Source organism: Carcharhinus amblyrhynchos, chromosome 6, assembly GCF_965287045.1.
Source record: "Carcharhinus amblyrhynchos chromosome 6, sCarAmb.v2.hapA, whole genome shotgun sequence".
Classification (NCBI taxonomy): Eukaryota; Metazoa; Chordata; class Chondrichthyes; order Carcharhiniformes; family Carcharhinidae; genus Carcharhinus; species Carcharhinus amblyrhynchos.
Genome location: NC_137329.1, coordinates 17,466,863 through 17,492,212, shown reverse-complemented (window position 1 = coordinate 17,492,212; position 25,350 = coordinate 17,466,863). Strand labels below are relative to the sequence as shown.

The 25,350-nt window shown below is 43.7% G+C and overlaps 1 protein-coding gene across 2 annotated transcripts in view; it reads left to right on the top strand.

Annotated features, from left to right (window-relative positions):
• shank2b (SH3 and multiple ankyrin repeat domains 2b) overlaps positions 1–25,350 on the top strand; it is a 919,901-nt gene that overhangs the window by 143,740 nt on the left and 750,811 nt on the right. For both annotated transcript variants that reach the window (XM_080189952.1, XM_080189951.1), the window contains exon 3: positions 19,316–19,544. In XM_080189952.1, the coding sequence (XP_080046078.1) occupies positions 19,341–19,544 (204 nt within the window). In that variant the 5' untranslated portion in view covers positions 19,316–19,340. The remainder of the gene's footprint in view (positions 1–19,315; positions 19,545–25,350) is intronic.

The window sequence follows — 25,350 nt, the reverse complement described above, 5'->3', positions numbered from 1 at the left end:
GCTATACAAAGGGTATCATGGAAAATAAAACCTCATGGTGTGGGATAACATTTTAGCAAGGATTGAAGAGTAAGTAACTAACAGGAAATAGAGAGTTGGCATCAATGGGCCTTTTGAATGGTGTGTTACTGGGTTCAATGCTGGGGTCTCAACTTCTTACAATTAATATGAATGACTTGGGTGAAGGGACTGAAGGAATGGTTGTTAAATTTGCTGATGACACAAAGATAGATAGAAAGTAAATTGTGAGGAGGACATAAGGAGGTGACAAGGGGTATAGGTTAAGTCAAGACCTTTTTGAATGCTATCCTTTTTCAGAAAGTGTTCCCTTACATCAATCACTGCAGAGATCTCATTTGTCTTGCCCTTTGTGTTGTGTGTGTTGGGATTTTAAAAGGAGATAAATTGTCATGTTTCTAGATTACAAATTGTATGTTACCCGGTTTTGCAATTTGTTTAAAAATAGATTTTGTTTTACTATGATTCTGAGTTTATTGAAAGAAGTTTGGTTAAAGTGTCTTTTATCCTGGGGAATAGTGAAGGTAAATAATTGGCCATTTTGGTGAGTGATTTCGACATTCACACTCATACAACATTTACACTGATGGTATGTGAAGTAGTGGGGCTAAAGAAATGGTGCACCCCTCGCTTCCTGGTTGTAACAATCGCAATGTTACCAACGCATTAGTTATTAATTGTGCTTATCAGACCGAGACTGTTCTTTCTGAAAGAGCAAAATTAAAAGGCAACTTGATATAAATCTTTAATCTTATGAATGGATTTGATCGGAAAAACATAGAGAAAATGATTCCACTTGTGAGTAGAACAGAACTAGAGGCCATAAATATATGATGGTCCCTAATGCGCCCAGCAGAGAATTCAGGAGAGATTTATTTGCTACAAGTGTGGTTAAGATGAGGAGCTCTTTATCACATGGAATGCTCGAGGTGAGTAGCTATAGGAATTTGAGAGGACACACACTGGATAAAGGAATAAGATTCGATAAAGTAAGGTTGGAGGGGGCCCATGTGGAGCAGAAACATGGACTCATCCGAGAAAGTGGCCTCCTTCCGTGTTGTAAATACTGTATTTTTCTGCGTGATATTAAATTCGAAGCAATTAAATTATCGCGAGCTGATCACAGTTTGTGTAGCTGTTAAAGGCTGTTCATTAACACTGGACAACTATCTCCGTTGCTTTCCAGCTGTTAATGCAGAAATGCTTATTTCACTTCTTCACTTATCACTGTTTGAATAACAAAATACATGTAATTATGCAAATTAAACAGGTTGATCCTGACCAAGCAACAAAGTGCACTTTATTCTGATGGGTAGTACTGAAAAGTAACATGTGGAGATGTGTGTAGAAACTGAGGGCGCAATCTTACTGGCCGTTCGCGCCCATGGCAACTGAATCATAGAATCCCTACAGTGCAGAAGGAGGCCATTCGGCCCATCGAGTCTGCACCAACAACGATTCCACATAATTACCCTGCTAATCCACGCATCCCGGGACACTAATGGTCAATTTAGTATGGCCGATGCATCTAACCCGCACATCTTTGGAGGGTGGGAGAAAACCGGAGCATCCGGAGGAAACCCACACAGATTTGGGGAGAAGGTGCAAACTCCACGCAGACAGTGACCCAAGCCAGGAATCAAACCCAGGGCCCTGGAGCTGTGAGGCAGCAGTGCTAACCACTGTGCCGCCCATTTGGTGACCAGCCAAATCTCCGTTCACCGCAGCGAGACCGGAAAATCCCACTGACATGAACAACCGTAAGATTCCACCCTCAGTCTTTTGTTAGGTTCTGTAGAACTTGGTAATTCATTGGAAAATTCTTAAGTTAGGAGGTTCAGAAATATAAATACTGAGAAAGATCATTTAAGAACCTCATGATTAGAGGATCCAGGTTTTGCTTGAAGGAAAATACTTTTTAGTTCGCCATGTCCAGTTCACAATTCATCAAATATCTAGAATTAAAAATCTAATGATGGCTGTGAAACCATTGTCGATTATTTCTGAATATCAAAGGCCAGAATTTAATGTGTCTCCCCAGTCAGGGTTCATAGACAGGGGTAGAGATTGAAATTGTACAGATCAGATTCCTTTGCGTCCCCGCACCCCGTCACACCTCGATTGCTCAGTGATTTTACATTGGGGTGGGCAAAGTCTCGGATGGGAAGCCTGTTCTTGCCCCAGTTAAAGCCCTCAAAAGTCCAAGTAATTACCATTTAAGGCCTATTCCCACCTCAGCCTCAGTTTTTAGATTGGTGGGTGGGCAAATTGAAACTCTGTGGGGAATTAAAGGAAGTTTGATTTTGGGCAGTAAGTGGGGGAAGGGTTAGAAGCGAGCACCCTTCTGAATGAGGATGCCCTCCAGTGGGGCATCCATATCAGTGGTGACCTCCACATCTTCCCCTTCCCCTACCTCCTCCACACTCCCACCCCCTGGTTTAACCCCTGAGACCCCAACTGCAGCTCCCCTCCCCGCCAGTGAGCCCTAGGCTTTCCCTACCATCCCTGTCCTGCAACCCCTTAAACCTACATGGGTCTCTGGTCCAGTTTCAGGCAGCGCTGTGCAGTTTTTCTTCTGGCCACCGCAGTGCTGTTGCTGAGGGTCTGGAGAGCTGTCGGCCAAAAAGACTGGCCATCTGCACTCCAAGGTGGGACTTTCTCCTGAGTGAGGGGCCAGAACGCCCACCTAATGCCAATCAATGCTCATCAGAGCGTAAAATGGTAATGGGGCAGTCAGGGTCAGAGGGGATGTGTCCAGATGGTCCCCCACTATCTGGCCACAGCTAAAGACCAGGATGATCTTAGCCCAGAGGTTCGATGTGGTTGACTCTTTAACATCGTCAGGGATGAACAATAAATGCTGGCCCACTCCATGAACGAATTACTTCATGAGTGTCATGGGGGAGAATAAGCAGAATACTTCACACTGCAGCAGTGCCCCTCATCTCTGCTGCTGCAGAACGCTGCTCTGTAACACGTTCCTGCAGCCACCACACAAATATTATGGATGTACAACTAAATGCGGGCAACACTCAAATCCATTCGCACTGAGAGCCTCTTGGTGATGTTCCACACTGCCCTGTGCTATCACCATAGGGAGAGGCAGGGACGCAGTGGTATTGTCACTGGACCAGTAATCCAGACACCCAGGGTAATGTTCTGGGGACCCAGGTTTGAATCCCACCACAGCAGATGGTGACATTTTAATTCAGCAAAAACCTGGGATTAAATATCTATTGATGACCATGAAACCATTATCGGAAAAACTCACCTGGTTCACTAATGTCCTTTTGGGAAGGAAATCTGCCGTCCTTACCTGGTCTGGCCTACATGTGACTCCAGATCCACAGCAATGTGGTTGACTCTCAACTGCCCTCTGAAATGGTCTTGCAAGCCACTCAGTTCAGGGGCAAATTGAGATGGGCAATCAATACTGACCAGCCAGCGACGCCCACATCGCATGAATGAATATAGAAAAATACTTAATGAGTCAGAAAAATCACAAGCACCAGCGACCATCCCATCCACAAGAACGCAGCAAGAAAGTACTTAAAATCACATTGCCATTCAGCTACCTATTCACGCAGCTGGAATCAACTCATTATCCAGATGCAACAGAAACAAGCAACCATTTATCACTGTCCCCAAAGCGAGAGGTCCTTGACTTCAACTTCCCTCAAAGACATTGGGCAGTGCTGAACCGATTTTGAGCAGAACGAGTGGCGTGTCCAACCGCTCTGTAAGCCAAGGAGGAGGGAGCACCCATAGTGTTACTGTGAGCATCAGTCCCAGTCCATGGCAAACATCTCATCAACCTTCCCAACAAGACTTGATGTTGGAGGCAGCACTTGGCATCTCAGGAGGTCACTGAATGGATAAAATTAAAACTAGACAGCCCATTATAAGTTTTTGTCGTCACACAAGATCACTGAGGAATCAAAAGGACCTTCCACGATTTGGGAACGTTTTTGAGGATATCTGACTGTGCCAAGTGTTGGTGAGACTGAGGAATCTCTTTGGCTGTAGCCCTTACCTGTAAACACAGTAAGAAGTCCCACAAGACCCGTAAGCAGGTTGGGCAAGCTGTGTCTGTGAATCTACATTTCTGTATAACCTCATCGAACAATGAACACTTTCGACCATCAGAGTGTAAACGCATGGTGCATAAGTAAGGAGGAAAATCCATTCAAAACTAAGTAAAAGAGGAATTGGGTGTCATCCATTCAAATGGGTGATTTTAATATGAACATATACTGTGGAGAAAATCATTTCGATAACCCGGCATTTAAGTTGATGGTGTCCGAATGTCTCCCAGCAATAGTGTGTGTAGCGCCAGAAAGAGTTTTATCACTTGACATTTTACAGTTGTCATTTTCCTGCGGGGTTCTGTAAATTGGTATTTGTGGATCGACAGTTTGAAAGCAACAAGGTGATGTTGGCATTTCAATCTGATCCCGGTCCTTTCCAGAGCAGATGTTTCTCTGGGTTACTTTTGCATCTTTACATGACAGCTACTGACTGCTGAGAGGGAAAGAAAAACAAAATTGTTCGACAGTGACAGCTGTGGAAGAGCAATGAAGCCAGCAAGGCAGCAAACAGAAGGGCACTTTCTCCATTACCCGAACGAGCTGTTGACCAATCCCTCCTGGATTAACACTTACGTCTTCCATTTAAAGGAAACGGTCACCTGGAAAGGATATTAATGAAGTCCTTGTTGTGAGTAGATCATTTGTTGGTGAATTCCCGTGTCAGTGCCACAAGGTAGAATTGATGCAGTTTCTGTGATAAAGTGATATTTTATATGCACATACACATCAGGTTTCATCAACTTGCATTGTGTTCATGTTGTCCTTCATGCGTTGATATCCTACACAGAAGCATTCAGTGTTACAGTGTGCGCATATATCAAACAATTAAAGTAAACAAATTATGATTGATGAGTGCCAATGTTACTTCATTAATCGGTATTTTAATATATCATAGAATCCTACAGTGCGGAAAGAGGCCATTTGACCCATCAAATCTGCACCAACCACAATCCCACCATTCCTTATCCCCCAACCCAATGTATTTACCCTAGCTAGTCCCCCTGACACTAAGGGGCAATTTAGCATGGTCAATCCACCTAATCTGCACATTTTTGGAGTATGGGCGGAAACCTGGGCACTCGAAGGAAACCCACGCAGACATGGGGAGAATGTGCAAAACCTAAGCCGGGAATCAAACCCGGGTCCCTCGCACTGTGAGGTAGCAGTGTTAACCACTGTGCCACCGTGCTGCCCTAATGGCTGTTAGTAATCCACACTCTTGTCGCTAATTCATAAGGTTGAATGTTCGGGTCCCGTTTCAGACTTGAGCATAAAAGTCTAGCCTGACATTCCAGTGCAGGATTGAAGGAGTGCTGCGCTGTCAGAGGTGTCATCTTTCGGATTGACGTGAAATCCAGCCCCCATCCTCTCGGGAGACAAAGAAAAATCAGCAACTATATTTTGATGAGCAGTAATTCCTCTGAGGTGAAACTGTGCTTTTAATATATGTCTGTTTGTCATGTTTCTTGTAAGGGGTATGTTTAAAGTTCAGTTTTACACAGTGCCAATTTGTCTGGGCAACAAGCAACTCAAATGTTGAGAATGCCGGGTAATGACTGATTTTAGCTAATGGTGTGTTTGTCTTAATGGAATTGATGCATTTGTGTTTACTTAGGTTTCCCCTGGGGTTTCAGAATTGATTGACAAGAAGCAGAATCATGTGTTAATTGGAGGAGATAAGCTTTCAGAGAAGATAAGCTTTTAGAGTCCATTGTTAAAAGATGAGATTGCAGAGTACTTGGAAATGCAAGATAAAATAGGACTGAGTCAGCACGGCTATGTCATGGGGAGGTCACGTCTGGCAAATCTTTTAGAGTTCTTTAAGGCGGTAACACGAATGTTAGATAAAGGAGAACCAATGGACATGATTTATTTAGATTCCCAGAAGGCATTTGACAAGGTGCCACATAGGAGACTGTTAAATAAGTTAAGAGCCCACGGTGTTAAGGGTAAGATCCTGGCATGGATAGAGGATTGGCTGACTGACAGAAGGTAGAGAGTGGGGATAAAGGAGTCTTTTTCAGGATTGCAACAGGTGGCTATTGGTATGTCTCATGGGTTGGTGCTGGGACCACAACTTTTCACATATACATTAATAATTTGGAAGAAGGAACTGAAGGCGCTGTTGCTAAATTTGCAGATGAGACAAAGATACGTAGAGGGACAGGTAGTATTGAGGAAGGAGGGGGGCCGCCGAAGGACTTGGACAGGTTAGGAGGGTGGGCAAAGAAGTGGCAGATGGAGTATAATGTGGAAAAGTGTGAGGTTATGCACTTTGGAAGAAGGAATGGAGGCATAGACTATTTCATAAATGGGAAAATGCTTAGGAAATCAGAAACACAAAGGGACTTGGGATTCTCTGAATCTTCAAGATTCTCTAAAGGTTAACATGCAGGTTCAGTTGGCAGATAGGAAGACAATTGCAATATTAGCATACATGTCGAAAAGGCTAGAATGCAAGAGTAGGGAAGTACTTCTGAATCTGTATAAAGCTGTGGTCAGATGCCATTTGGAGTATTGTGAACAGTTTTGGGCCCCTTATCTGAGGAAGGATGTGCTGGCCTTGGAAAGGATCCAGAGGAGGTTCACAAGAATGATCATAGACTCAGAGGATAGAAACCCTACAGTACAGAAAGAGGCCATTTGGCCCTTCGAGTCCGCATCGACCAGAATCCCACCCAGGTCCTACCCCCATATCACTACATATTTTACCCACTAATCCTTCTAACTTACGCATCTCAGGATACTAAGGGGCAATTTTAGCATCACCAATCAACCTAACCCGCACATCTTTGGACTGTGGGAGGAAACCAGAGCACCCAGAGGAAATGCACGCTGACACGAGGAGAATGTGCAAACTCCACACAGACAGTGACCCAAGCCAGGAATCGAACCCAGGTCCCTGGAGCTGTGAAGCAGCAGTGCTAACCACTGTGCTACTGTGCCAATCCCTGGAATGAAGAGCTTGTCGTATGAGGAATGGTTGAAGACTCTAGGTCTGTACTCATTGGAGTTTAGAAGGATGAGGGAGGAGCTTATTGAAACTTACAGAACATGACAAGGACTGGATAGACTGGACGTGGAGAGGATGTTTCCGCTAGTAAGAGAAACTAGAACCAGAGGGCACAACCTCAGGCTAAAGGGACAATCCTTTAAAACAGAGATGAGGAGGAATTTCTTCAGCCGGGGAGTAGTGAATCTGTGGAACTCTTTACCACATGGAGGCCAGGCCATTAAGTGTCTTTAAAAGAGAGATAGTAAGGTTCTTGATTAATAAGGGGATCGGGGGTTAAGGGGAAAAGGCAGGAGAATGGGGATGAGAAAAATATCAGCCATGATTGAATGGTGGAGCAGACTCAATGGGCTGAGAGGCCTCATTCTGCTCCTGTGTCTTATGGTCTTATAAATATTTTCTCTTTTTTAAGTCAGTTTCCAGCCGGTCCCGAAAGAAGCAGGAGACATCTTTCTCTCTCTTCCTCTCTCTCTCTTTGGAGAACACTGTTTGAGGCCATCAGAAGACAGGCATCTCTTTCTCTCTCTCTCCAGAAATATTTAAAAGGCCGATGATTGTTAACAAGCACATGCACATAAGAGTGAGTTGTTTTCTAGCTGATTTTGAAGATGGGGTTAAAGTCTGTAAGAGGAGTATTGTTCGAATTGGAACTCAAGATATGTATGTTTATCACATTGCTTGTAAGAGGTATGTTTAAAATTTAGCTCTATTTTACGTGGTGTCAATTTATCAGGGCAACAGACAGCGCAAATGTTGAGAATGCAGGATAATGACTGATTTTAGCTCATGGTGTGTTTGTCTAAACAGAATTAATGCATCTATGTCTACTTAGGCTTCCCTTGGGGTTTCAGAGTTGATTGACAAGAGACAGAGTCATGTGCTAATTGGAGGAGATAGCTTAGCAGTTAAGAACTATATTTTATCACATTTAAGTATTGTTCAATTGGTAAATGTTAAGCTAATTTATTTTTTATAGTTAAACCATGTTGTTAAATAAAGTTTCTTTTGATAAAAGCTCCCTAGTGTGTCAGTAGAATCACACCTGAAGTGAAACATCTTATCTTCACACTCATGCTAAAATGGCAAATAGTTGAGAGTTAGACTACCTTCGTAATATACCTTGGCGTTTCTGATCTTGTACCCCAATACCTTGCTAATTCTTTCCCCTCAGTTGATATCATCTGGTAGTTAACATATTGTTGTATTTGGGAGTAGCTGTGCCACAAATTGGCCGCTATATTTTCAAAATTACAGCAGTGAATACATTTCAGACGCACTTCATTGGCTGTAAAGCATTTTGAGATGATGTGAAATGATGAAAAGTTTTGTGAATAATTTGCCGGGTGTTAGCGATGGAAAGATGGTAGGAGTGGAGGGCCTGAATGACATTATTGTTACTAGAGAGGCAGTGCTTGACAAACTGGAGGGACTGATTGTGGACAAGTCCCCAGGACCGGATGGAATGCATCCAAGGGTTCTGAAAGAAATGGCGGAGGTGATAGTGGATGCCTTGGTGATTATTTTCCAAACCTCGCTGGATTCCGGGGAAGTGCCGGAAGATTGGAAAACGGCTAATGTTACGCCATTGTTTAAGAAGGGTGGCAGACAAAAGGCGGGGAATTATAGGCCGGTTAGTTTAACGTCTGTTGTAGGTAAAATGTTAGAATCCGTCATCAAGGAGGAAATAGCGAGGCATCTTGAGGAGAATTGTTTGATAGAGCAGTCGCAGCATGGTTTCATTAAGGGGAAGTCATGTCTGACGAATTTATTGGAGTTCTATGAGGATGTGTCTAGGGCAGTGGATAGAGGAGAGCCGGTGGATGTGGTGTTTCTGGATTTTCAGAAGGCGTTCGATAAGGTGCCACACAAGAGGTTATTACAGAAGGTCAGGGGGCATGGAGTTGGGGGTAGGGTGTTAGCGTGGATAGAGGATTGGCTGTCAAATAGGAGGCAGAGAGTGGGGGTCAATGGGTGCTATTCGGATTGGCGGTTGGTGACTAGTGGAGTGCCCCAGGGGTTGGTGCTGGGGCCTCAGCTATTTACCATTTATATAGATGATCTGGAGGAGGGAACCGAGTGTATGGTGTCGAAATTTGCTGATGACACCAAGATTGGTGGAACGGCAAATTGCGCGGAGGGTGTGGAGAGTCTGCAGAAGGATCTAGATAGGCTGGGCGAATGGGCCAGGAAATGGCAAATGGAATTTAATGTTGGCAAATGTGAAGTTGTCCACTTTGGTCGGAATAATGGTAGGAAGGACTATTACTTACACGGCGAAAAACTGCAGCAGGCGACAGTGCAGAGGGACCTCGGGGTCCTTGTTCATGAGTCGCAAAAACCCAGCCTGCAGGTGCAGCAGGTGGTCAGGAAGGCGAATGGGATGCTGGCCTTCATAGCAAGGGGGATTGAATATAAAAGTAGGGAGGTCTTGCTGCAGCTGTATAGGGCACTGGTGTGGCCGCAGCTGGAGTACTGTGTGCAGTTTTGGTCGCCGCACTTACGCAAGGATATTTTGGCCTTGGAGGGAGTGCAGAGGAGGTTTACTAAGCTGATTCCGGAGTTGAGGGGGTTGAACTATGAGGGGAGGCTGAATAAACTAGGCTTGTACTCGCTAGAGTTTAGAAGAATGAGAGGAGATCTCATTGAGACATATAAGATGATGAATGGGATGGATAGGATAGAGGTGGAGAGACTCTTCCCGCTCAGAAGGGACAGTAGGACTAGAGGGCATAGCCTCAAGATAAAGGGGGGGCGGTTTAGAACGGAGTTGAGGAGGAACTTCTTCACTCAAAGGGTGCGAATCTCTGGAATTCTCTGCCCGTTGATGTGGTGGAGGCTGCCTCGCTAAATATATTTAAGATGCGGGTTGATAGGGTTTTGATAGGCAAGGGGATTAAGGGTTATGGGGAGAGGGCGGGAATGTGGAACTGAGACACGAGAGATCAGCCATGATCTTACTGAATGGCAGGGCAGGCTCGAGGGGCTAGATGGCCTACTCCTGCTCTTATTTCTTTTGTTCTTTTTGTGGTGTCACATTGAGCCTTACAAGTGGAGAATGATGAGAGCTCTTTTGCCTACAAATTGCTGGGAAAGTCAACTCAAATCTATATTCAATTGGTATCATCCTAGCCATCTGCAGAAGTGCCACTTGGGAAAGAACAGATGTTAGCTTATGAGCATGCTTCTTTCTAACCTGTTCAATTATTTTAGGTGGTTAGCACCTCACCTGAGGAATTCTCCAAAATTAACTAGACCCTTGAAATCTCCCAGTAGATTCAAGAAACACCAATCTTCCACCTATATTCAGGAAACTGTAGACTAGTTAGCCTAACACCTATCATTGGGCAATCAGGCAGAGTCAATATGGTTTGGTGAAAGAGAAATTGGTAAGATAGCAGGTTTTAATATTGGGTGATATATTAGAATGGATAGAGGGTTGGCTAACTACCGGGAAACAGAGTCAGGATAAATGGGTCACTTTAAACTCGACAATCTGTGACTCATGGAGTGCCACAGAGATCAGTGTTGGGGCCTTAAATACTTTCTATGTCAGGCTTCATGGGGCGGTGGCGGATGGTGACATTTCAATATTTTTCTCACTCAAAAGGCTGATGAGCAACTTTTGTAAAAACAAGATTTGGCACAACATTAAACATGAATTTTTATAAACAGAAACAATCTGTGGAGTAAAATTACAGTGTTAAAGTAATAAATTGATCATTAAAAAATAAGAGAAATAAATAAAGATGACCATTAGAGGGCGAGAGTGTGTGTATCCAACTCATTTTTTTAAATGTTTATTTATTAGTTACGTTAACGCTGCGATGAAGTTAATGTGAAATTTCCCTAGTTGCCACACTCCAGTGCCTGTTTGGGACAATGCACCTAACCAGCACACCTTTCAGATTGTGGGAGGAAGCCGGAACCCCACGCAGACATGGGGAGAATGTGCAAACTCCACACAGACAGTGACCCAAGCCAGGAATCAAACCTGGGTCCCTGGCGCTGTGAGGCAGCAGTGCTAACCACTGTGCCAATCTCCAGACTCAGAGAGCTTGTTCACTCATTCATCTAGTGTGAGAGTGATGAGTGTGCGTGTTCCCCTTCTCTCCCTCTCTCTCCCTTGCATAAACTCTCTCTGTCTGACGAAACATCTCCCTACTCACCTCTCTCACACACACACACACTCATAATCTCTCCCCTCACACTCACTCTCGCCTCTCTCACAAAAACTCTCACACACTTTTATACACACACACACTCTGGGCGAGGTTTTCCACCCCAAAGACCAGAAAATCCCACCTGAGATCAACAAACTTTTGCCTGGTCCTGCCATAGAAACGTAGAAAATAGGAGCAGGAGTAGATCATTTGGCCCTTCGAGTCTGCTCCACCATTCATTACGATCATAGCTGATCATCCAACTCAGTAGCCTAATCCTGCTTTTATAGAAAAATCCTGCTTTTATGTCTCGCCCACTTCGATTTCCCAGAATAGGGAGGAAAGCAAGTTGTGAGGAGGATATAAAGGGCTAGATTTCGCAGTGTCAGGTGGGATCCACATGCCTTTAACAATGGTGCCTGGGACCTGATTCCCAGCCTCATTCCCCAATGATCAGCAGCGTACGATGAAGCTGTGGGTTGGTGAGAACTGTGGCAAACAATGAATAAAGAGGTTTGGCTGAAAGCCAGACATCCATTACTCTGCTGCTCCAGGGCAAGAATTGTTGATTGAAAGTTCTTTCCCACTGCTGTATTCTTTCAGTTGCACAATGTTTATTCACACGAGATTGTTACTATTGATTCAGTGGGTTTTAAGTATTTACAGGGTGAATAGGCAGTAAAGTATCTTAGGTTGGTTTGGAAGACATCAAGTGCCATGGAGTTGGGTGTAGGGCATGAGGTGACATAGGTTGGCATGGTTTGAGCATGAGTTTTTTTTTATTCACTTGTGAGACCTGGGGGTCACTGGCTGGGCCAATATTTATTGCCCAACCCTAGTTGCCCTTGAACTGACTGGCTTATGAGGCCATTTCAGAGAGCAGTTGAGAGTCAACCATATTGCTATGGCTCTGGAGTCACATGTAGGCCTAAGGACGGCAGATTTCCTTCCCTAAAGGACACTAGTGAACCAGATAGGTTTTTCTGACAATCAGCAATGGTTTCATGGTTATCGGTAGATTTTTAATTCCAGATATATTTTGTTGAATTTAAGTTCCACCATCTGCTGTGACTGGATTCGTACCCAGATCCCCAGAACATTAGCTAAATTTCTGGATTAATAATCCAGTGATAGTGCCACTAGGCCATAGTGTGAGGGGTTGTGACAAACGGGGGTTAAAGGGCTAGTTTGTTTTTTTATTGGTTTTATTATAAATTTGACAAGTGACCGAGGTAAACATATTAATCATCCTGTCTCAGTACTCAGAAGCGGCTGTGTCTGCTTCCGAACTCTTCCAAGGGGCAGTGGGCCTGACTCCAGTTATCAACTGTCCCCCCCACCTGCCCTCCACCCAGAATGAAAGACCCGCCTTTGCAGGCACTTTCTCCTGAGGTGGGCACAACCCACATTCCAGTGAGGAAAAAAGTTCCTAAGACGGTGATAAAGCAAGCATGGTGAACCAAGTGAGTTAAGGATGGTCTGAAACTGAAAGTAAAAAAAACATGCAAGATTAGTAGTAAGTCAGAAGATTGGGAAAATTTAATAACCAACAAAAGATGACCGAAGAAAAGAAGGTAAACTGTGAAGTTAAACTAGCAAATAATATAAAAATGGACAGTAAGAGTTTCTTCAAAAATGTAAAAAAGGAAGAAAAAGGCCAAAGTGAACATAGGCCTCTTGGAGAATGAGACTGGGGAAACAATGGGGAATCAGGAAATGGCAGAAGAGTTAAATAAGCACGTTGCAGCAGTCTTCATGAAGAAGACACTAATAGCATTCTAAAAAATACTAAATAATCAAGGGGTAAAAGTGGGGGCAGAAAATAAATACAGTAATTATCATAAGAGAAAAAGTACTAGGGAAACTAATGGGGCTAAAAGCCAATAAGTTCTCTGAACCTGGTGGGTTGCTTCCGAGGACAATATAATCCATCTTTTCCTGATCCCTATGCTCTTTCTCTATTAATCCAGACATGTTTGGCCTACGTGGACTTTCATTCCCAATTGCTTGGTGAATCTTTATGGCTTGCCTGCCTGGTTCAGACACACCTGAAGCAAGAAGCCACAGTGCTGAGTCCTGTTTACACATTTTGAATTTCAATTTGGCTGGTACGTCAGCTCCATTCCGATTCAAACTGACCCCCATTCCTGCCAGGCCTCCTTAACCCTTATCTCCCATCAAGAGCCTGTCAAACTAGGCCCAAACCCCACTGCTCCAAAGATTCACAACCATCTGAGAGGAAGTTCCTCCAAAGCTGCGTCTTAAATGGGACACCCCTTTTTCTGAAACTGTGCCCCCCCCATCCCTCACAATGGAATTTCCCATTCAGTATCTACCCTCCCAAGCATCCTTGGAATCGTATATGTTTCGATAAGATTACCTCCCAAACTCCAATGAGTGTAGGCTTAATCTGGTTCAACCTTTCCTCATAAGATAACCCTTTCATCCCACTAGTTTCCCAACCCCTTCTTGCTTACAGCTGGCCACGGGACGACCAGGAAGATATGCCTGTTAATCACTGGTGATGTATCTCTATCTAAATTAACGCAGTTTGAGTCCGGTAAAATTGGGCTGTTGTCAGCAGTGACACACTGGAACTCACACACTGGAATTTACACATTGGGACTCACGCACTGGAACTCACACACTGGGGCTGACACAGTGGGACTCACACACTGGATTTTACACACTGGGGCTCACACATTGGGGCTGACACACTGGAACTCACACACCAGGGCTCACACACTGGAACTCATTGGAACTCACACACTGGGACTCACATGCTGAAACTCATGCTGGGGCTCACACAAAGGGACTCACATACTGGGGCTCACAACTGGGGCTCACACACTGGGACTCACACACCAAAACTCACACTGGGGCTTACACACTGCGGCTCATTCCTTGGGGCCCATACATTGGGCCAGCAGTGTTCACTATTCTGATGTCCCGTTGTTCATTTCTCTCAAAAAAGTTAAGCAAAGGAAATTGGCAGATATGATAGATATGAAGACTGATCAAAGGATTGGATAGGGTGGACAGTGAGAGCCTTTTACCTTGGATGGTGATGGCTAACACAAGGGGACATAGCTTTAAATTAAGGGGTGGTAATTATAGGACCTATGTCAGAGGTAGGTTCTTTACTCAGACGGTAGTAACGTCATGGAATGCCCTGCCTGCAGCAGTTGTGGACTCGCCAACTTTAAGGGCATTCAAATGGTCAGTGGATAGGCATATGGATAACATTGGAATAGTTTAGGTTAGAGGGTCATTGGTCCACTGGTCGGCGCAACATCGAGGGCCGAAGGGCCTGTACTGCGCTGTAATGTTCTATGTACATTATCACACAGCAACAGGAGGAGGCCATTAAAGGCCCTCTGACCATTTCTGTCATTCAATTAGATCATGGCTTAATTGTATCTTAACTCCATCTGCCCTCTGTGGTCTGCAGCACTTAACCAAATTAAAATCGATTATTCTTAGGTTTGAGAATCATAGTTAACCTAACTTTTTAGCTTTATTGATGGTGATGTTCTGGGTTTGCTCTACTTTTGTGTGAAGGTTCTCCAAACAATTCACTGCACTATCTCTTCACAAACATGATGAACATTTGTTTGGAAGTCATTTTAACTTGTTAGTCAATGAGAAATATGGTAAACGAGAAATTACTATTGCGCAATGTATCCAGAAGTTTTGGTAAACATCCATAACAGCGGTTCCTAGCTTTTTACTTTGAGCTACATACCGGTGTTAACCTTGGCTCATTTGTGGTAGTCATACTGCTAAGGTCATAAGGTCAAGTTCAACACCAAAGATGACCAGGAGTGATGGGTTGCAATTTTGGAAGTATGTTTGTTTGGATGACATGTCAAAGTCAAGAGTACATAATGCGACTTGGCCGAGAGCCCAGAAATCCATTAGTCTGTTGAATTTGAAAGAAGACATCGTTTGACTGCTCTGGCTCTCTGATCTAGACTGTCAATTGCACTGTGTTAATTTACGTAAAGTTAAAAGGTTTCAAGTGCTTACAGCCTCAGCTCTCAAAACTTTAAAGACTCTGGATGATTGACACATGCATTGTCTTGTGGTAAAAAATGACTTTATTCATCATATCAGAACGTTGTGAATGAATGAATAAAAAATTGTTGCATACACGCAACTTCAGGGTTCATTGGTTCTATACAATGTATTATGGGTTATAGAAGGGCCAGAACTTGACTTATGGGACATGAAGGGCCATGGGACGGTGGGGGCAGGTTGGGTGGGTGGGAAGATGGAGGATGGGCAGATACTCACTTTCACTATAGCAGACCATGAGGATGGGTGGAGGGGAATACTTGGCATAGGAAGCCTAGGGACTTTGGGGATGGGTGGGGATAGACATAGTTTGGCACAGAAGCCATGAAATGCCATGGGGGTGGGTGGAGGGGCATAGTTTGGCATTGGAGCATGAGGGGCGAAAGGGTTTTTGGGGTGGGGGAGGGACAATGAGGAAGACCTCTGGAACTTAGCTTTTAAAAATTCCTCTCATGCAGTCTATAGTTCACAATATCTCTGAAGTATCATTAAAAATATGATTCATTAAAAACCTGGTCCAACTCCATGAAACTGGGGTGAACTAGAACTTGCCTTCCCAAGGTTAGGTGAGCAGGGTGCAGACTTTTGACTCAGAGAAGCCTACACAGTGAAGAGAGTCCAAGAATGTTGGAATTGTGTCTTGGTCATTGCTTGGGGAATTCCAGAATTATCCTGAAAATCTAGCCCCACATGTCATGATCCGAAGAACCACAAAGGAATGTTTCTAATGTGCAGGCCAATATTTATCTCTTAATCAACACTATCTTAAATAATGTACATTATCTTTGATATGCACGGCATGGTGGCACAGTGGTTAGCACTGCAGCCTCACGGCACCAGGTTCAATTCTGGCCTCGGGTGACTGACTGTGCGGAGTCTGCAAGTTCTCCCCATGTCTGCATGGGTTTCCTCAGGTTGTTCCGGTTTCCTCCCACAATCCAAAGATGAGCAAGTTAGGTGTATTGGACATGTTAAATTGCCCCTTAGTGTCCCAAGATATGTAGGTTAGGTGGATTAATCGTGAGAAGTGTGTGCAATTACTGGGAAAAGGTGGGGGTTCAGGGTCAGGTGCTCTTCGGAGACTCATTGCAGACTCGATGAGCCAAATGGCTTCCTTCTGCACTGTAGGGATTTTATAGTTCTATGTATTATCTAGTCATTGCTGCTTTTGGGATCTTGCTCTGCTCAGATTAGCTGCAGTTTTTCCACATGATAAAAGTAACCACCTATCGGAAAGTAATGGTATCTGCTGACTGTGTAGCGATTTGGAACCTCCTGAGGTTGTGAAAGAATAACATAAAGGCAGAAGTAACTTCATTGCAGTGTTGATGTAGGCCTACTTGTGACAATAATAAATAAACTTTAAAGTTTAAAATTTTAAGTACCACAAACACTGCACACTTTAAAACTGACCCTGGTTCATAGGAAATGGAACAACATCCACAGAAACATCTGGATCCAGCACTTGTACTTCAGAAGAATTTGGAAACATAATGGAATGTCCACCCAAAGATCCTGAACCGTGTTACAACATAATCCGTTTGTGATGGTATAGGCATTAATCCCTACAACAGCCTTGCAAAATCTTCAACTGAGCATGAGATCAACAATAATCCTTCCAACGTAACCTGTACTGAAAATCTAATCTTCACTGAACAACTAACATTGATTTCTAGAAGCCACGCATTCCACCAAAGTATATCAGACAATCGATTCCTTTAAAAAAGTCATTTATTTGTTTTTATTCATTCATGAGAGTGAATAAAAACAAATTTATTGCCCATCCCTAATTGCCCTTGGGGGGCAGTTGTGAGTCAACCACAATTGCTGTGGCTCTGGAGTCACATGTAGGCCAGACCAGGTGAGGACGGCAGATTTCCCTCCCTAAACTTCATTAGTGAACCAGATGGGTTTTTCTGACAATCGACAATGGTTTCATGGTCACCAGAAGATAATTAATTCCAGATTTTTTAAAATTGAATTCAAATTTCACCATCTGCCATGGTGGGGTTTGAACCCGGGTCCCCAGAACATTAGCTGAGTTTCTGCTTTACTAGGGATAACACCACTCAACCATCACCTCCCCAAATGTGGTTTTCACTCAAGAAGAAAATTTCAAAACTAAAGCAAGAAAACGTTACTTCCGGGTACAGATATTTCTCGATTGCATTTCTGAGCCAGATTTTAATACAATCTTTTTACTGGCTATGACAATCAACAATTGAGACCATGGAGCAGTTCCTTTAAAATACTGGACCTATAGGTGATCCAGAAGCCCAAGCTTTTGATCCAGGCACATGGGTCCAAATCCCACAATGGCAGCTGGTGGAATTTAAATGTGGAGTATAAAGACGTCTCAGTAATGGCGGCCATGAAATTACCATTGATTGTTGTAAAAAAACACTGAACCTATTAAAAATAAACAGTCCCTAATGACCATCCAGGAGCTAGAAGGACAACAATACCTGTTGGTCAGTAGAGCATCTCACAAACTCAACCCATGATTGATCGCAACTAAGAACATTTCAGAATTTCCATTTAATCTCAGCTGAGATTCACACATTACATAGCGGGATAGCAATTCTGAAAGTCCACTTCTCAATGTTCAATGCTCTTGCATAGGACTCCTCAGTGCATTGCTATCATGAGGGTGTCGATTTGTTTATATAACATGTCAAGCAAAATTGTCATCCCTAAAGTGTTCTTAGAGTTTCTATTCAATATCATCAATTATTAAAAAAACTATTTGCATTTAAGTTTAAATTTATTTATAAGTGTCACAAGTAGTCTTGCATTAATACTGCAATTAAGATACTGTGAAGATCCCCTGGTTGCCTGTTGGGGTACATGAGGGAGAATTTAGCATGACCAATGCACCTAACCAGCACCTCTTTTTGACTATATTTGCATTCACGTGGACAGTGCATTTTATATCTCCATGACATCCCAAAGTGTTATATCACCAATTAAGTCTTTATACAATTATACCAGAGGTTGGTTACGAGTCATTTACAAACACTAAAGCCCCACAAAGAGTTAATGACCAGTTTTCCTGGTTTTATGGTGTGGGTTGAGATATTTCAGGGTACGGGGGGAAATACTCTGCCCATTCTTCAAATCATGCCATGAGAGGCTTTGCATCCCTCTTAAACATGCAGCTGTGGACACTAAAAGACTGTACATCTGACACTGCAGCACTCCCTTAATGCTGCACAGAAGTATCAAGCTAGATTATGTGCTTAAGTGTCTGGAGGGGTAATGAACCCATGATTATCTAACTCAAAGCAAGAGTGCTACCTTTGAGCCAAGACTAACATCTACAAAGGCAGCAGCCAAAGATGGACACGTATGCTGCATTGGAAGTACTTCTGCTGGTACATTGTTGAAGTGCGCTGAGGGAGCTTTATTCCATACTGAATCCATTCTTACCTGATTTTGGGATGCTTGCCAAAAATCGAGAAGCATTTTGTCCCCTAGCAATGACAATTTTGATCAATGTTAAAATTAACTTTCAAAACTTTTCACCTTCAATGTGGAACGGTGGCACACAGGTCAGCACTGCTGCCTCACAGTGCCAGGGACCCGGGTTCACTTCCAGCCTCGGGTCACTGTCTATATGAAGTTTGCATGTTCTCTCCATGTCTGCGTGGGTTTCCTCCGGGTGCTCTAGTTTCCTCCCACAGTCCATTGATGTGCATGGATTGGCCATGCTAAATTGCCCCTTTGTGTTCCAGGATGTGTAGATTATTGGGGTAAATATGTGGGGTTATGGAGCCTAGGTAAAATGCTCTGTTGGAGACTAGGTGTAGGTTCGATGGGCAGAATGGCCTCCTGCACTGTAAGGATTCTATGATACAATCCTAGCAATCTTCATTACCCACCCGTGCCATGTGAATCTTCTCTGTAATATTCTGTAATAAGATTATACCTGTGTTCATTCTATTTTATTCCCTTGGTAGCTCTACAATATAAGATAAGCACAGCATGCCTCGAAGTCCAACCTCGAGTGAAGATGAGATGGCACAGAGCATTTCTGATTATTCTGTTGAATCTGAATCTGACAGCTCCAAAGAAGAAACAATCTATGACACCATCAGGGCAACAACAGGGAAGCCCGTCACCAGGATGGATGACATCCAGAGCAATACATTGGTCATCAGAATCATCATTCCCGACTTACAGCAAACGGTAGGAACTCAACATTCAGTCTTTTCTTTTGATAAGGTGGCGTCAACAGGGGAAACTACAGCAGAAGGCAAAAGCCAAAATGGATTTATTCAGAATAGACAGGGATTAGACAGAAATAAGAGCAGAAGTAGGCCATGTAGATCATGCTGGATCTTTTACCTCAACTTCAATTGCCTACCCATTCCTCACACTTCTTGATTTAATTGAAATGTGAACGTGACTTTGTCCAACGAAAGGAGAGTCAAAATTTCATGGAGGCAGCACGGTGGCACAGTGGTTAGCATTGCTGTCTCACAGCGCCAGGACCCAGGTTCGATTCCCAGCTTGGATCACCGTCCCTGTGGAGTCTGCATGTTCTCCCTGTGTCTGCATGGGTTGTCCTCTGGGTGCTCCAATTTCCTTTCACAGTCTAAAGATGTGCAGGTTAGGTGGATTGGCCATGCTAAATGGCCCTTTAGTGTCAGAGGGACTAGCTAGGGTAAATGCATGGTATTATGGGGCAGGGCCTGCGGTCAGTACAGACTCGATGGGCCAAATGTGGGATTCTACTGTTCTATGATGTCAGACCTTGCCAAGGTTGGAAGCCAGGGTGAATGGAAAATATCGATGCTGGCTGGCGTGTCAGTTGCCTTAACAAGTTCCTGCCCTTTCTATTTTTGCCAAAATGTATTTGGCACCAGCAAGGCACACCCTGCCGGGCTAATGAGGCTGTTTAGGAGTTTTGTCAACTATAGTCATCTCTCAGCTTCTAGTTTAGCTGCCTAGAGGCAGACACCCAGCAGCAGCCTGGGGGTAACCAGCATTCCAGACAGGCCTACATCCCACCCTGCCTGTCCGGATATGGGTACAGCCAAAGGTTGCCCTGTAAAGGTATCCCCCATTCTCCATCGCCCGCCCGCCCCACCCCAGTCACATGAACTTGATTTTGAAAAGTTTGTTGAGGAAGGCACCTTCAGGTTGAAGCACCCTTCAGTTGTTTATCCTCTACATCAGCCTGTTGTCTCTCTCAGGTTGGAAGGCCTCTGATTGACCCTCTAGTTTTGAGATCCTGCCCTTAATTGGACAGAAACGCATGAAGTTTCCCGTCCTGCCCACCATGGGGATCATAGCGGGCGGGGAGTGGACCATGCAAAGTTCCGTTGACTTCAGGCGGGAGTTTCCAATTTTGAGCTGAACACTGCTGGAAAATCCTGCCCCCAGTTTCCATTCCAATTCAGGCTCTGTGAAAATCCCCTGAATTTACTCCAGGTACTCCGGTTTCCTCCACAGTGAAAAGATAAGTGGGTTAGGTTGATTGGCCATGCTAAATTGACCCTAATGTCAAGAGGATCAGCAGGGTAAATATGTAGAGTTATGAGGGGGAACTGTTTCCCCACAATGACAAATTCAAAAGTAAGGTCTATTTATTAGTCACAAATAGGTTTACATTTTTATTGTGAAAATCCCCTAGTCGCCACACTCCAGCGCCTGTTCGGGTACACTGAGAGAGAATTTATCATGGTCAATGCACCTAACTAGCGTGTCTTTCAGACTGTGGGAGGAAACCGGAGCACACGGAGGAAACCCACACAGACATGGGGAGAACATGCAAACTCTGCACAGACAGTGACCCAAGCCAGGGATTGAACCCGGTCCCTACCGCTGTGAAGCAGCTGAGTAATCACTGTGTCACCGTTCAGGACTCAGAAACTATTTGGACTCCCTTCTGTTCCCCCAGAGGGGCTCCATGCCTCAATTTTCTATTGAGTTGTGTACCCTGAAATCCTATGAGTTACAGCAGGAGACATGTAGAAGCCTCTCTGCCCCTTGCCACCCCTCCCTCCCCCCCCCACAAAGATAAATTTGGTTTGAAATAAATGTTACATTTTATGTAATTGAATGTATGTAAAAATATTTCCCCCACCCCCACCCTGTCCCTCACCCCTCCAGCTAAGTTAGAACATTATGAAGTCAGGTCTCATAAAACTCCAATTTCAGAGTGGATTGTTTTTTTTTGTTTTTATTCCAATTCAATCCAACAAGTTCAATTCAGAGTCTCAACAAGTTGAGACGTTCCCGATCCAAGCTGATAAGACAGGACTCTCACCTCCTGTCTTGGGCTTGGTCTACATGATCCAAGCTGATTGGAGTAGGCATAGCTCCTCCTCCAAGGCTTAATCTCATTTGCATCATAGCCAAAAGGCCGAGATGCCGTTTTAAAATATTGCTTCAAATGAAACTGAAATGTAACCTAATGACTTCAACCAAGCCCAGCATGTCAATATACACTTGATCTTAGCCAAAAGGCCGAGAAGCGATGATTAAGAAAGTCAATGTATGGGCTGGCTAGCTGATGTTGTAAGGTCCCTTAGGATTTATGAGGTTGTTGTAAAAATGTTACGATTGTAAGTTGAACGTTCAAAATAACGTACAGTATTGGTACAGTATTGGAGATTTTGATACAGGCCTTACCAAGTTATTGACACAAAATGTATCTTTATATTTTTCTCATAATGCAAATGTCACATTGATAGAGGATTCACAACACAAACCGCAGTGTTCAGTAAATTTACATTCCATAGATCCTAAGGAAGGAAGAATCATACAATGCCTACAGTACAGAACGAGGCCATTCAGCCCATCAAGTCTGCACCAACCACAATCTCCCCCCCATAACTCTACATATTTACCCTGCTGATCCCCTTGACATTAGGGTCAATTTAGCATGGCCAATCAACCTAACCCACATATCTTTTCACTGTGGAGGAAACCGGAGTACCTGGAGTAAATTCATGCAGATACGAGGAGAATGTGCAAACTCCACACAGACAGTGATCCAAGCTGGGAATTGAACCCAGGTCCCTGGCGCTGCGAGGCAGCAGTGCTAACCACTGTGCCGCCCTAGCACAAGCTTCAAAATTCACCTGGGGCATTTGACACATCCAGCAAATCATTATAAACCTACTGACCGGAATGTTACACCACAGGATTTTCTCATCCTGCTGCAGTGAACAGAGACTTGGCTGGGTGCCAAGTTCTCCGACCTCGCTGCAGCAGGAGCGTGGTGTGATCGGCTGGTAAGATCGCACCCTTCATGTCTTTCAATTGGATCGTAGCAGTGCATTTGCAGAACTAGTTAAGCAGCCATTGGGAATCTTTGCAAGAATCATTTTGGCTGTGGGTTGAGGTCAAGAACAGAAACAAGAAGCAAATAGCTGTTATCAAAGTGAGCAGGACAAAATGATTGCATCTGAAGGAAAAATGAATAGGGGAATTAATCGGACTGAAGGTGTGTTTCTTTCATGGCTACACGGAACATGGCCAGTGTTGAGATCCAGTCCTCTGTGGGATTTGTGGCATGCAGTATTCAGTTCGGCATTAATTTGGGGTATATATGGCTCTCCTCTCTGTCAATGATGCAGGCAGCCATATACATTCTGCATCCTCAGGTATGGATAAGGCCGTTGTTGCCAAGGTCATTCTGCAGAACATTTTACTGAACATAAGTATAATAAAACTTGTTTTAAATCTCATAAAACCATTCACTTGTTCATTTGAAGTGTCAGCAGAATTGTTTAACTAAACTAAATTGTTAAACTTTAGCCTATTCTTTGTTCCCGTAACATAATGGTCGACTCAATTATAAAGCATCTTAGTTGGCCCATTCAGTATCAGTGCAACAATACAGAATGGCCAACACATGCTGTAAAAACACTTTGAAAAGGTTAACTCTGCATATCACTAGCATGTATTGCGCATACTTAATTGCCCTTGAGAAGGTGGTGGTGAGCTATCTCCTTGAACTACTGTCATCCATGTCGTGAAGGAACAACCAAGGTGTGGTCCGGTAATGGGCCCTGGGATTTGACTAAGTGACAGTGATATGCTTCCAATTTGTGTGACTTAGAGGGGAACTTGGGCATGTGGCAATGTTTACATGCACGTACAACTCTTGTCTTTCCAGGTGGTAGAGGTCATGGGTTCAGGAGGTGCTGTCCAAAGGAGCCTTGTTGAATTGCTGGGAGACAACTTCTTGTATTGCTTTCAGCACAGGACCTTGTGTTGAATTTTTATTGCATAGATAAGCTGTGCAAACAGGTTCATTGCATTTAATGGCTTACCGTAATTTCCTGGACCGTAAGAAGTCTTAAAGTCTTTTTAAACAAAGAACAAAGAAAATTACAGCACAGGAATTCAGCCCTCCAAGCTGCACTGACCATGCTGCCTGACTAAACTAAAACCCCCATCATTCCAGGGGCCATATCCCTCTATTCTCATCCTATTCATGTATTTGTCAAGATGCCCCTTTAAAGTTGCTATCTGTTTCCACTACCTCCTCTGTCAGTGAGTCCCAGGCTCCCACCGCCCTCTGTGTAAAAAACTTGCCTCGTACATCTCCTTTAAACCTTGCCCCTCGCACCTTAAACCTGTGCCCCCTATTAATTGACTCTTCCATCCTGGGAAAAAGCTTTTGACTATCTATTCTGTCCGTGCCCCTAATAATTTTGTAGACTTCTATCAAGTCACCCCTCAACCCCCGTTGTTCCAGTGAGAACAAATCAAGTTTCTCCAACCTCTCCTCATAGCTAATGCCCTCCATATCAGGCACCATCCTGGTAATATTTTTCTGTACCCTCTCCAAAGCCTCCATATCTTTCTGGTATTGTGGCGGTTCGAATTGAACACTACATTCCAAGTGCGGCCTAACTAAAGTTCTATAAAGCTGCAACATGACTTGGCAATTTTTAAACTCAATACCCTGCCCCTTTGGGGGGAGGAGTGGTGGATGGTATTTGCTGTCCCCTGCTATCGGTTCTATTTAATCAGTCGTTTTCTCCTAAAATAAGGTTTAATAAAGTTGTCATTTGTATATATAGAAGATCTGATGTTACATAGCAATTCAATGAATGATTTCCAAATGGATCCAAGACTAGATTTTCTAATTTACTGTTATTTTAATGCCCAATGGTATCCCTGGTGTAATTTCATCAATATTACTATAAAAATAAACTGCAGTGACTACTTTCTTTAGGGGGAATTCTAACTCCCAACAGCCCCGCAATTGGCTGATACGGTCCATTATAATGACCAAGTTTCTTAACATCCTTCTGAAAAATTGCAAGCCACTGGGGAAAGAGTACGGGAATGGGCTGGCACAGATATGATGGGCCAAATGACCACCTCCTGCATAACTATGATTCAGCGATTGTTCTCTGCACATGGCGATAGCTGACGGGTTTATGCCGTTGTCTTTTATCCCATTTGGAATCCATTGGCAATTTATTTTTTATTTTTGCAAATGTTCACAATTGCAGATGTCCCACTACTGCACCCATGAGAATCATTTGGCAACATTTTGGGCTTTTTTTTTCCCCCTCTGCTTGTTTCATATTTCGTACCAGATGCTGCAAGTAGAGTTTTGCTGAATGTAGAATCTGGAGACGTTCTTGTCTGGTGAACAGAGAGAGGCATTTGGCCCATGAAGTCTGCACTAGATCTTTTGAAAAACACTGGAGATTAGTCTCCCTCCCAGGTCTTTCACTGCAATTTTTCCATCTGGTAGTTGTCCGATTCTCTTTTGAAAGCCACCATTGAATCTGTGTCCTCTGCGTTCCAAATCCTAATCACTTGCTTCGAAAATGGTCGTCCTCATATCATCTCTCGTCCTCCTGTCAACCACCTTGAATCTGTGCCCTCCGGTTATCCATCTTACAGCCATTGGAAGACAATTTATATTTATTTATTCAGTAAGAGCTTTTGACCGGAGGCTGGACGAATTAGGTTCTAAGTTTTACAACTATGTTTCAGACTTCCTAATGAAATCTCG